This window comes from Pelophylax lessonae (genome assembly GCF_965119305.1).
Source record: "Pelophylax lessonae genome assembly, chromosome: 1".
NCBI classification, from domain to species: domain Eukaryota; kingdom Metazoa; phylum Chordata; class Amphibia; order Anura; family Ranidae; genus Pelophylax; species Pelophylax lessonae.
The window spans coordinates 496018088-496032420 of NC_138768.1; the positions used below are offsets into that span (position 1 = coordinate 496018088).

Consider the following 14333-nt stretch of genomic DNA (forward strand, 5'->3'; position numbering starts at 1 on the left):
TTTTTTAATCTGCTTTACAAATGACACTTCAGAAGACAAACACGGCAGCCAGTGTACCAGCAAATGGCTGTGATCTGAGGAATTATTAGACAGCAATGTACAGAGTTAATCAGAGTGGCTCTGCTTCTTGGGATCACAGTGATGGCAAATTGGCAATCATACCTGTTGAAGGGCAAAAAAAAAAAATCTTACTTTCATCTAATTTCATCTTACTTTTCATCATTTGCACAAAAACTTAACACAAAGTCTGGGACAGTAATGAACTTTATGACCTCGTGCACAGAATGATGGCTCAAAGATGCGATTCACTGTGACCCACCTAATGGAAGTGTTCCAAGAGTAGACAGAGGCCTTGTGTCAATGGTTTTGCAGTGAGAATGACGATGATGTTAACCTGAAGAGAGAAGACCTCTTTCCCATCTCCATTTTCCTGCCACTGTCGCTATTTGTAAATAGAATCGATGTATATCTCTATGTGTAAATAAACTCAACCCAAGATGTCCTTCATTACAATAAAGGCACCCTAAGAGTCGGTTCACATTAGCGCGACTTGTCAGGCGACTTGTCAGCCTGACAAGTCGCGCTCCCTTGCGGTCCATTGACCGCTACCGGTACCGTTCTAATAGGAGCGACACAGGTCGCTCCGACTTAGAAAAAGGGTCCTGTACTATTTCGGGGCGACCTCGGAGTGACTTGCATAGACTTCCATTATGTGAAGTTCCTGCAAGTCGCTCCGAAGTCGTGGAGCATGGTAATGCACAAGTCGCACCCGAAGTAGTAATGAGTCGTGTCGCCTTAGTGTAACCCGGCTCTAAACAGAGCACATTTTACAGAATGTTAGTTCTATAACTAGTTTTAAAGGGCTGATTTAACAGGAAATGTTGTTGGCTGGAAATGGAGGGAAGCAGGAAAGAAGTGAGGACACACAATCATATGTTTGGGATAAGAACAGAGAGCTGCAGGATGAAAGGAAGAGTGAGCAGCTATGCCTGTGCTCCCTGACCAAGTGAGAACATCTTGACCATCGCAAAAGCATACATCAACCATCAGAACTGATTGAAGTCCCTAATTTAAAGCTAGGTTACAATTAGTTTAACCTAATTACTCTAGTTTACGTATATTTTTGTTTTATGCCTATACTAGGATAAATAGTTTTGGGTTGATTGCCTGAGTATGCATGTGTATCGCTAGATTCACTGGTGTAATCTGTTGCTTTAAACCTTTACAACTTTCTGTACATCTGTTTTATATCTTTAATCCAGTAAAGATACAATTTTTACACCTTATTTGTGTAAATGCCTATACTTCTTAGAAGAATTAGGAGTCCACAGATGATACGGTGTAAAACTTGATAGAAGCAGGATATTTAATGAGGAATAATTTGCCAAAACGTTTTACCGAAAGAGCACAGGCTGGGGCTTTACTACAAAAAAAAAAATATATTGCAGTGTAAATTTGTCTAGTATCTGGCCAAAATGTACTAGCGATAGAGCACAAACAAGAATTAAGAGGCCAGAGATACAGTAGTGTAGCAATGGTCAATAACAGGACAGCTTTAGTCATAGGCCTCAATGGGCTGACTGGAATAAGGCAGCTCAAATTACGATGGTCAGTAACAAATAAATTCTGTGAGCAGTTCAAAAATAAAAAAGGCCCTATAAACATAAAATAAGAATTAAAACCCACAAAAGAATTGAAAACCCCACAAGTCCACTCCTGAAACTAAAGCCTACTTTTTTTAATCCCTTCCTGGTGATGCCTAACGGCCCTTTAACGGCTTCTGAATGCCAGGAGGCAGAGATGGGCATTCAGGTCATGTGACTGATGTGATCAGTAGTTTCCGGTCCCCGCCAGTGACTATGCAATAACATTAGTCAAAATGATCACTGACTTCAAATCAGCTACAAAATCAAATGAAAGTCAAAAATGCCCCTAGTAATACAAGGAAACAAGAGGGCCAATAAAGGACTTGATTGCCCCAGAAACTAGAAACAGAATTCACATAAAGTTTGCTATCTGCCCTAATCTCTCACTATGAAGTTTAACAGTTATCCCAATGCTTCCCCTACAATACCTTATAGCTGGTCTGTTCCCCCATTTATAATAAAAAGGTTGGTTTAACCAAAGCCCACCTAATGGTCCTTTTAAACCTGGCTAGCTTTTTGTTAAGGCTGATGGGTTTTAAAAATAGCCAAAAGAGCTGATTAAGTGGTGACACTGATTTGGATGAAAGCAGAGGTTGTTAGCATGTTGACCAGCATGACCCACTGGTGGTGTTTACTGCCCACACCTGCCCTTTTAAACCTGCTTTACAAATGGCACTTCAGAAGACAAACAAAGGCAGCTAGTGTATCTGCAAATGGCTTTGATCGGCGGCATTATCAGACAACAAGGTACAGAGTCCATCAGAGTGGCTCTGTTTCTGGTAATCGCTGTGATATCCAATCACAGTAATCACAAATGTCAACTCTGTAGTGTTGACATTTGAGAGCCTTTCCATTCCTCTCGCAACAAAGGAATGGGGAGGAAGTAATGATTTATGTATGAAGACTGCAGCAGCAGTACAGTCATGGAGAGTGGTTGTATTTGCTTGTGGGATATTTTTTTTTTTTTTACTCTTTTACCTCCTTATCTCTATGCTGTATCTCTATGATCTGTACATTAACTCCTTCACCTTTCTTATCCTGCACATGAATTTCCTCATTTCCAACCTGCCATAGTGTGTAGCCTGTACATTACACCCTTCAGCTTCACATCCCTTGGTGTATGACCTGTACATTAATAATGCACTGTACCTAGTGAACCATTACCAAGCTCCATGTTTTAACCACTTGAATACCAACACATTTTTTATGTTTAATACATTGTGGCAATATACATTTCCCAAAAAAATTAACTTTGGGGGTTTTCATACTATAAATTTTTTGGTCATTTTCTACTTCTGTATTAAAAAGTTATCAAACTAGTGGTTATTAAATACCACCAAAAGAAATCTGTATCTATGTAAAAAATATATAATTCATTTGGGTACAGTGTTGCATTGCCATGGCTTTATGTACACTAGCAGCTCCTAAACTTTAATTTAGGATCCTGTGGCTTGTTTTTTTGCCAAAGCTCCTAAACCTAACTCAATAAAAGCCTATGTGTCAATGTACACATAGGCTTTTAGCAGAGTTTAGGAGCAGCCGCGGTTAGGTTGTAGGCAGGTGTACATGAAGCCTTTTTGTCAAACTATCACAGCACTTAGTATTGCAAGCTGGTACTCATGTGGTTAAACATGTATATTAGGTACATATTGGGGGGGGGGGGGCTGCCTGATGATGGCGCCAGCGCAGAGCTCGCGCTAGGAACGCCAAGAGACCCTATCCCACACATGTAAAGTAGGAGCTAACCTGAAATTCCCTGTGTTATGAGGCTGGCCTGTGGTAGTGGTTAAGTGACTCTGTCACCTGTGACAACAAGGACGGCACCAGGGAGGAGAGCTGAATCGCCGGACCCTGGGCAACTATGAGTGAAGACCAGAGCCTCATGGGGAGGAGAGAGAGGACGGCCCGCTGATGTGAGACGCAGACACCGAATGACTGCGGGGAGACTCAGCAATCTCCAGCGGCACTCGATGGTACTCTGCTGTCCCCAGTCAGACTTGGCATAAATCTCTGACCTTCCGAGGCTGAACACCTGAGGAGCCAGCAAGGAGTACTGCAGGAGCTGCTGAAGGGGAGAGGTCGGCCATCCGCAAAATAACAACAGGCTGTCTATTGCAAAGAAAGAAGGATATCAATTTAAAGCAGTACTCCCTTGTTCGGCGGGAGTGGTGAGTCCCTCTCTACTTTCTTTGCCGATGCTATTATATATAAACTGTGGACTTACTGGGAGCAAGTTTTCTCTACCAATTTTAAAGTGAAAATACATCTAACACCCTCATATATATTCCTAAGGAAGCTTAAAGGTGAAAATAGATGATGAGGGGGAAACCAGTCAAAGGAGGCAGGACTACAAAGTGCCCAAACATAAGTGCCAGCCCTGGGACAATAAAAAACAAATGACCCATGAAGGGAATTACAAGAAACCAACTACTGGAAAAACAACTGGGGGCCCAGGGAAAACAAGGAGCAGGAATTAACAAACATGGACAGGACAAGACAGCACTTGGGAAGAGTATGCTCAACCAATCAAAAGTAAATCTAGAGATTGAAAGTGATACAGAGGCAGGACTCATAGAAGAGCATGCTTTTAAAACCCAGTTGCTAACAAAAATAGAAATGGCGGATATGTTCTCAAAATGAGAGCTATCACTGAAAACCGATATGGCGACACTCCATAAAGACCTGGGCCAGATTTTGAAATGAGTGAAAGATACAGAAAGGGAACTGGACTCTCGTACTCAAGAGATAAGCAAATTAAGAGAGGAAGGGAAAGCATTACAAGTTGAACACATGGACATGGCTTACAAAATAGAAGACCAGGAAAACCGGAACAAAAGGAAAAATCTGAGAATTAGAGGCCTACCAGAAGCATCACAAGGAGAAGATCTGATAGAAATAATGAAAAAGATATTGAACCCACTGTTAGGCAGACCAGTATTAGAGGTCATGAAGATAAAAAGAGTTCATAGGATCAGAAAGCCACAAGGTGTAGCAAAGGTTGACCCCAGAGACGGTATAGTGAGGTTCCACTATTATGAGGAAAAAGCACAAATATGGAAAAGTCTAAAGGGTGCATCTCCAATAAAACATGAAGACACAATCCTACAGATATTCTCCGATCTATCACCTAAAACATTGGAAAGAAGAAGGAACTTAAAACCTTGGAACAGAGTCACAGCTGTAAGAAGAGCAATGGAAACTAGTACCTAAGAAGAGTTGGAAATTAAAAAGACTTTAGAAGGGGTTTTTAAGAGAATAGAATGAAGTAGATAGACACTACAATAGGCCTAGAAAGAGTAAAAGGGGAGCGTAGGGATAGAAAAGTAATACTACCATGTAGTAAGAGGGATGGGTCTTTTGAATACCCGGTGGGCTCTGGGCACTTTTTGCCCAAAAGGAAGGGGAGGTAGATCCGGCAGGCACACTAGACAGAGCACCACCCCAGCTGGAAGAGTAGGCAGGTAGGGAAGACTCAAAATGAAGGAAGAAACCGTATACTTAAAGACCAGAGAGAGAGGTCAGAAATCCAGTACCTTAAATATATCAGTATTGGAGAAGGGTGGGTGAGGATGGAATGGCAGAATGGGGGGAGGGATAAGTGGGAGGAGGGAGGGCAGGAGAAAAGAGTTTATTTTGCCAAAGGTGATGAAATCCCTATTTCTCCAACCCCCTTTTTGTCTATGTCCCTGCGCTCTGGCCCTCCTCTCCTCAATTCAACAGTGTACCTCAGCCTCTGGGTTTGCCAAGAGGAGAGAATAAACAATGAGTGGCAAGGAGAGGAAGGGGAGAGGGGAGGGAGAAAGACAAGATGAGAACATTACATTTTATAATCTATAATGTATAGAGGATTAAACACTCCAGCAAAGAGACATGGGGTGTTAAAAGAAATTAAACAATACTCTGCAAATATAGCTTTTTTACAAGAAACACATATCTCCCATGATGTAAATGTAAGACTGTACTCAAAATATTTCCCAATATGGTATTATGGAGAGGTAGCGATAAGTTTTGCAAAGGATGTAAAGTTTTCTTTGGAAGAAAGGATGGTAGACCCAGAAGGGTGATATATGTTTTTGAGGGGTAGATTGCAAGAGGTGGAATGTACCCTGGCAAATATATATTGCCTGAAAAAAAAAAACAGACACTGTATCTGAGGGAAGTAATGGGAAAGTTAGCCAATTTTAAAAAGGTAAGTTGATTTTGGCGAGTGATTTTAATTTCTGCATGGATCCAAGGGTGGATAGTACGTCACATGCACTGGGGAATGAAAATAGCCAGCTTAGGCTGTTGAAGAAAAAATATATCAATCCCAGATAGTAGATGCGTATTCTATTCCTCAGTGCATGGGACACACTCTAGACTGGACTATATCATGGTAGACCGCAGATGGCTGGACTCAGCAGGTAAAACAACTGTAGAAATAATATCCTTGTCAGATCACGCCCCTGTAACAATGAAGATGAAAATAGGAGATCAACAGAATAGAATTAGCACCTGGAGGTTGAATGAGGAGCTAATGCAAGATAATATGGTTGAAAGTAGAATAAAAAAAAAAAAAGAGTTACAGAAATATTTTGAGCTTAATGAAACCCCAGAGATTTCCGAGGCCACGATTTGGGAAGTGCATAAAGCTTATATTAGGTGTATTTTGAGCTTGATTGCAGCTAAAAAGATGAGGGAAAGGATAAGAAGTATGAAAGCATTAACAGAAATATACGAGTTAGAGCAATAACATACCGTAAAAAGGACAGTAGACTTACAAGTACAACACACCGTAACAGGAAACAAGAAGGGTTTTCAAAAGAGAGGCCAAAGATAGGAAGCAATTGGGGGTAACAAACCTGGGAAATATTTAGCAAAAATATTAAAAAAACAAAAAATCTGTGAGTTTTTTTTTAGGAAAGATGAAAAATAATAAGGGGGTGTTTGTATACATGACATCGAAGATAGCAGATGTATTTGAAACTTGTTATAACACCCTATACTCGGTGAGACAAAAAGGGTCACAGGAAGCAGAATTTGAAAGAACGCAAATAATACAAGAATATATTAAAGAAGCAAACCTTCCTAGAGTACCAGCTGAAAAATTGCAAATATTAGAGGACTTAATAACACAAGAAGAGATTGAAGTAGCATTAAAAAAAACACAGCTACAGGAAAAAGTCCAGGACCAGATAGGTTTACGATTCAATACTATTGAAGATTTAAAAAACAACTCGTACCAAAATTATGTACGTACATGAATGGACTAGGGGAAAGAAAGGAGAGGAGGAAGGAATCATTGGTGCTTGTATAAAGTACTCAAAATTTCTACTTGAGTAAAAGTACAAGTGCTCGATCAAAAAGTGACTTGAGTAGAAGTGGAAGTGCTCGCAGAAAAAGTTACTTAAGTAGAAGTACTAAAGTATTCAACATTTTTTTTACTTAAGTATTGCAAGTAGTTTTTTCAAAAAATTTGCTACTTAAGTACTAAAAGTAAAAAGTACCAGTAGTTTTGAAAAAAAAATTCTACTCAAGTACTGAAAGTAAAAGTACAAGTACTGTGTTATGTAGTTATTAAAGAAAGAAGTCAAAAGTTTGAACATCATATTGTTTTTTATTATTTCAAATGATTTATTCAAATGATTAACCTGTGTTTGTTAGTAGTTTCTTGATGCACTTTAAGCGCTGTAGCACCATTTATTTGTTTGTTTCATATTTTCTTTTTATTGGAAAGATTTGGTATAGCAGCTTTTATTATACACAGCCTTTATTTTCGTATGCGCTGATTTACAAATGACATTATACACATTTTTTTGAGCTTTATGCAACCTGCCATCTACTGTTCCGGCAGTGGTAATTTTTTTAAAAGTAACGAGTAACTATGCAGCACAAAAAAAAAAATATCGGAGTAGAAGTATCGAAATCATCGAAAAAATGTAGTGAAGTAAAAGTAGAAGTAGGAGAAAAAAATTCTACTCTAGGAAAGTACAGATACCGCATTTCGGTACTTAAGTACAGTACTTAAGTAGTTCTACTTCGTTACTATACATCTCTGCTCATATCACAGTACTACCTAAAGAAGGGAAAGATACCACCTTTTGCTTTAGTTATAGACCAATAGCACAGTTAAATGTAGACATAAAGCTATATGAAAAAAATCTTGGCTACCAGACTAAAGGAGTGGATGCTTGATTGGATCCATGCAGACCAAATGGGATTTGTCCCAGGGAGGGAAGGTAAGGATAATGGGATTATAACCTTGTTCCTAAAGCAAAAGATGAGAAGTGGAGGACCCCCAGCGCTACTCCTGTCAATCGATGCCGAAAAGGCATTTGACAGGGTAGACTGGGGATTCATGATGAATATACAATAGAGGCTGTGGGAATAGGTCCAAGGATGGTCCAATGGATTAAAACATTAAATAGCCAACCCACAGCATCAGTTAAGGTGAATGGGACGCTTTCCACATCCTTTAAAATGCACAATGGGACAAGACAAGGGCGTCCACTCTCTCCCTCCCTATTTGTGTTGTCATTGGAATCACTACTGGCAACTATACGAAATAATGGGGATATAGGGGAGGTGATGATCGGACACGAAGAACACAAGGTAGCGGCATATGCTGATGACATTCTCTTCTATGTTTCTAATCCAAGAATAACACTACAAAATGTAATAAAATAAATGAAAAGATATGGAGAACTTTCAAATTTAAAGCCTGTGAAATCTGAAATTCTAAACATAAATATGAATAAGAAAGAGATAGCTTCACAAAAAGAATTCCCATTCTCTTGGGGGGAACAAGATCTCAAATACCTTGGAATAAATTTAACACCATCTTCAAAGAACCTATACCAGGCAAACTATATCCCATTATTGAACAAAGTTAAAATGGAAATCAAAAAGGTAACAACTAGTCCGCTTTCTTGGATAGGATGAATAAACATGGTAAAAATAGCGATAGTGCCGAAAATTCTTTATAAATTTCAGATGCTACCAATACACTTAACACAGGCTTATTTTAAAACACTAAATTCATTCATAAAATGTATATTTGGCAGAACAAAAAATCAGGAATAAAACTCTCAGTAAAGGGAAATCACAAGGGGGTTTGGCTGCACCGGATATAAAAAAGGTACTATAATACAGGTGTATTATCACAAATGGTAGAGTAGACAGAAATAGGAAGTAGTAAAAAAAATGGGTAAAAGTAGAAAACACAGTTAATAATAATATTTGGGTACCACAACAATATAGCATATTAGATGTAGACACACACAAATTGACTAACAATGTGTTTAGGGTTTAACCTCCCTGGCAGTCTGATTATGTCCAGATTTCTGTGCTAAAAGCGGTACATTCTTTTGCATGGAAATCTGTTGTTTTACATTTTAAAACTCACCTTCCCTTGTGATCCCCCGCGGTCCTCCCCCGCTGTCCTCCAGCTGTGTGCTCGGCCGATGCCAGCACCTGTCTTCCACTTCCCTTCCCTGCGAGCGTTGCGACACAGGGGGATGGAACCGGCGGCAATTTAAAAAATGTAGGTACACTAAATGACATGATACAAAGTTGTGATCCTAACAGATTACACTGTATTATGCCATTTCACCACAGGATTGCACCTGGTGACTTTTCCAGTTCCCTGTCTGTGCTTTTCCAGTTCTTTGTGCCTGGAAAATTGAGAACGACCATGGCGTACAAAAAGTGTTCTTTTTGCACAAAAGCGCTTTTAGACGAACTGGAAAACAGCGACAGCGAAACTGAGTTACTTGAAGAACTGAGTGATAGCGATTCGTGGGAAAATTCGCCATCCGGTACGGAAAGTGATGACAGCAACGATTCTGATTTCTCTTTCTGGCACGTAGCTCCGTTGGAAATTCTGAAGAATCATTTGATAAACTTTCCAAATTCCACAAGCTAGGTGCCAGAAAGAGACATCAAAATCGTCGCTGTCGTCACTTTCCGTACCTGATCGCTCAGTTCTTCAAGTAACTCCGTTTCGCTGTTGCTGTTTTCCAGTTCGTCTAAAAGCGCTTTTGCTCAAAAAAGAACGCTTTTTGGATGCCATAGTAGTTCAAAATTTTCCAGGCACAAAGCACTGGAAAAGCACAGGCAGGGCACTGGAAAAGTCACCAGGTGCAATCCTGTGCTGAAATGGCAAAATACAGTGTGTATATGTAAAAAAACATGTATATAGATTATTTATCTAAAAATTCAAAACCTCTTTTTATATTCCTCTTAGCTTCTGAAGGTAAAAGGCAGATTATTTTTCAGTTACTAACAGCAATGGCGGATGTAATAAAAAATTGTTTTACAGAAAAGTACACAATAATATGCAGTAATATTTTTTTTTACTGTGGTCGATGTAGCAGCCACTGGTTTTGCTGCTAGCCATAGGACAATGAACTCAATGAGTGTGACTTTCAAACCATAAAGCCTCACTAAACTATTTTGTTTGAAAGAGTAAACGTCTCATTTACTGTAACCAGTAAAATGGGCACATGCAATCTGCCAATTGTTTCCCTCAAAATTACGCAGTCTAAAGTGGGGTGTGGCATTTTTTTAACCATCCATATGTCTCAGCTGCAGTGCCTAGAAATATATAGTGATAGTATTTTCATGTTGTCCATAGTGATTTTCATGTTGTCCACCAGAGCAACAGGGGACTTCGCTCGCAGGAGGAGGTCGTCCAGGTAGCCCAGCACTGTGATTTCCCGCTGACGTAGCAACGCCAGCACTAGGGTCAACACTTTTGTGAAGTGTCAAAGGGTAACACCACGAACTGATAATGTTCCTCTCCCACATAATGGAATGTGTAAGTAAGCGTCCTTGATGTCAATAGAGGCAAGGAAATCCCCCTAATGCAGGGATGCCACCACCGTGCGAATGGACTCTATTCTGAACTTCTCTACCCGCACAAAGCAGTTCAGTGCCTTGAGATACAGAATTGGATGCACCTTGCTCTCTTTCTTTGGGATTGTGAACAATCACACCCTGAAGTAACAGGTCTGGCACCGCCCCAAAGAGAGCTTGCAATTGATTTGGGGATTGGCGCTCATGGGAAGGAAAGAACAATTCTGGAGGGTAAGAACGAAACTTCTCAGCTTCTCACCCTCAAGGTCACAATGTAAAGTTTATCCCAATAGGTCAGAGTTTGCAACACCAGGGCAATGGTGAAGACCGGCCTAAGTGCCACACCCGCAACAGTGAACATATTGCGGGCCAAATCCCCTGATTTTCTGTCAGCCGGATCCTTAAAGGCCGGCGATTCTTCAGCCGGGATCATAGTTGCCTTATTTATCCTTGAAACCGGGGGGTCCACACCAGTGGAACAGTCCACTTTTTTACGAGGGGCTCTTCAAAGGGGTACCTCATTGCAAATCGTTTAGGGACCACAAAGGGATGTTTAGGACATTCCCACTCTTTTGCAACAAATCTGTCAAAATAGGAGGAAAAAGGAAACACCTTCGCCGCTGTAGACGGCTTGTGAGTGACAAAAGAAACCAGCACCTCTGCCACAGCTTCAGCTGCGTCCTCCATTTCTAAAGTCTCACGAATGGACACAATAAGTGCGTCCACCACCGCCTTTTATTGCGCAGCTACAGATGTGGAGTAATCATCCTCACTATCTGAAAAATCAGGGCGCATGGCAGCAGACCCTCAGGGTGGGCCATGTCCCTGCGGCGGCCAAATTAGATTCAGGATCTGAGAAGACAGATGAGGCAAGGGAAAGGTGGGGGGCCCTTTTTGCTAGCCCGCCTCCCAAAAGCCACCTCCATCCGAGACAAAAGGACTCCAGGACAGTGCATCAATGGATAGTTGGGATCCAGAGGGCCCTGTAGCCTCTGAGAGGGGGGTCAAGTGGGGAAACGTGCTCCAAAGACTGCATTAGCAAATAGGGAGACCCCCACAAAAAGTGCAACACACTGCTAAGGGATACCCCCACCGTGCTGGTAACACCACTCGGTCGCCAGCATACACTCATCTGATGAGTTTAGGGAAGACTTCTCGTGCATGCTCACTATGACAATACACTTGAGATTAAAGTGGAGTTCCACCCATTTTTGGAACTTTAGATCTATGTAATCCCCTTTAAAACAGCTTTTACCAATGGAAACTTTTTTTTTTTGCTAGTAAATACCTTAATTTCGGCATTATTGCTCCTCTCCTCACTTCCTGGTCCGATCGGCGATGACGTCATTCGGCGATCCGCAGTGTCTGCTGGGATGTATTCTATTCCAGAAATCTCGCAGTAGCTGTATCTGTACTGAGCCGTGCCTGCCCCGCCTCCGCCCCGCCTCCGCCTCGCCTCCTCTAATTGAGTTGCATTGTATGAATGTATTAAGGCTGTTCTCTGCCCCGCCTCCGCCCCGCCTCCTCTCATTGAGTTGCATTGTATGAATGTATTAAGGCTGTTCTCTGCGGCGGGGCGGAGGCGGGGCAGAGAACGGCCTTAATACATTCATACAATGCAACTCAATGAGAGGAGGCGGGGTGGAGGCGGGGCAGGCACGGCTCAGTACAGATACAGCTACTCCGAGATTTCTGGAATTGAATACATCCCAGCAGACACTGCGGATCGCCGAATGACGTCATCGCCGATCGGACCAGGAAGTGAGGAGAGGAGCAATAATGCCGAAATTAAGGTACTTACTAGCAAAAAAAAAAAAAAAAAGTTTCCATTGGTAAAAGCCGTTTTAAAGGGGATTACATACAGCTATGTATTCCAACCTATTAAAAATGGGTGGAACTCCGCTTTAAGTGCAAACATCATTGGTGGGCCTGCAGAAAAGGGGGAATAAAAAGCTGACTGAATATGTTCTTTTTCGAATAGTGGCACGGTAGCAGGGGCACATGCAAAACCAATGTGAATGTGCAAATATATGAAAAATAAGGCATCTTGATATGGGTAGATGTACTTGCTTCCCTAAATAGGAGGTGGAGAATATACGCTTTAGCAACCAGTGGACCTAGTAGAAAATTTTTCAGCACCAGTAGGAATGTACAGATCAACATCCTGAAAGACAAGGAATTAAAGTAAACCTTGCCACTCACAACAAATCTAATAAACTATATGCATTATGGGTTTGTGGCTTTCATAAGCGGTATACTGGTTGGGTGGGTACAAGGAAAACAACAGCTAAAACAAAAAGTCCACCCCAATATCTAGAAACCTTGCTTTGCACCTCTTGTGGCCGTGCTGCTCTAACCCATGGCTTATGTGACCTTCTGAGAAATCCACCTCTGCTACTTGTATGTACTGGAGTAATATCTAGCCCTCTGATGGGCAAGACAGTCCAAAGGTGCAGGAACTATAGATTTTTATGTTGCTATATTATATTGGGTATCTGCCTTATCACTCTTGTTTCCGGTTGGATTTTTTATACATTTTTCAGCTCTAGCTTACCATTTTAAATCAATCAGTAGAAAAACAGACAATATCATTAGCGTAATACACTGAATTCAATGTCAACATTATGCTACCGATAATAATTTATAAAAAAAAAAGGTAGTTATTCTACAGTATTTAGAGTTCTGCAACTCCCTGAACAGAATGGTTGCCATTGAATTTCACGCATGATGAAATTACTTTGTTCATAGAAAACTTACCATAGCTGACATTACTGTAGAGATTTTTCTCTCTAGTAAATAAAAAGCAAAATATGTTATATTCCAAACATAAAAAAAAAAAATGTAAAAATAGCAGTGATCACTGGAATTTTAGTATTTTCAGAAATGATCTGTATGATGGTGGTGCCCTATTATGTGAATGTAATGTGTATGTACGTAAATATAATAATAATGTAAATAATAATAATGTAACTATAAATATAATGTAAAGTATATATTTTATGCTTGTGGCATCTCATAAATTCACATTGTTCACGACTCTTCAGAATCAAAAATGTTTAACATGTAGTATAACCATTTATAAAATACATATTATTTTAATATTCCTGGCTATGCGCTCTTTCAGAAAAAACAGGGTAAAACAGGGGGGTGGTGGTGTCTGTCTCTATGTGAGAAGTGATCTCAAAGTGAGTGTGAAAGAGGACCTAGTTGGAGAGTGTGATGAGTTTGAAGCAATATGGGTGGAAATGTACATGGGTGTAGGTAATACAAAGATTATCATTGGAGTTTGTTATAGACCTCCCAGTATTAATGAAGAGGCGAAGACTCAGCTCCTAGCACAGATAGGAAGGGCTGCAAGGCCTGGGACAGTGTTAATAATGGGGGATTTTAACTACCCAGACATTGACTGGAGTAATAGCACTGCTGGAACAGTTAAAGGGCAAAATTTACATATCTAATTTTTTTTTTATTGGCATGTTTTAGTTAAAAAACACAATAAGATAATACTTACAAATTTAGAAGAGCTTTTCTTGGAACGTATCCAACTATGAGAAAAAAATTTTGGTTTAGTTAAACATTTTTCGCATAAAAAAGTGTACACATTGTTACATTCCTCAGTATAAACAATGTTAACTTACATTTTCCTTCACAGTTTCGGCACAGTACTTTATTAGCATCGGTAAGCTGAATCACATCCACTATTTCTCCTCTTATATATGTTAGATCCTTATGTCCTGGTTTTTGAACTTTGGCATTAGGGTCAACCATCATTCGTGTTAGTACTTTTATTTCCCCATGGAACTGTAAAATAGAGGAAAATAGGTTACATTCATATGACTGGCCAAGAATGAC

At 40.3% G+C, this 14333-nt stretch overlaps 1 protein-coding gene across 3 annotated transcripts in view; it reads right to left on the reverse strand.

Annotated features, from left to right (window-relative positions):
- LOC309553636 (FYN-binding protein 1-like) overlaps nt 1-14333 on the reverse strand; it is a 649087-nt gene that overhangs the window by 182186 nt on the left and 452568 nt on the right. For all 3 annotated transcript variants that reach the window (XM_082254927.1, XM_082254926.1, XM_082254925.1), the window contains 3 exons: nt 14120-14282; nt 13993-14026; nt 13239-13270 (listed from right to left, as the gene is read on the reverse strand). In XM_082254927.1, coding sequence (XP_082111053.1) covers nt 13239-13270; nt 13993-14026; nt 14120-14282 — 229 coding nt within the window. The remainder of the gene's footprint in view (nt 1-13238; nt 13271-13992; nt 14027-14119; nt 14283-14333) is intronic.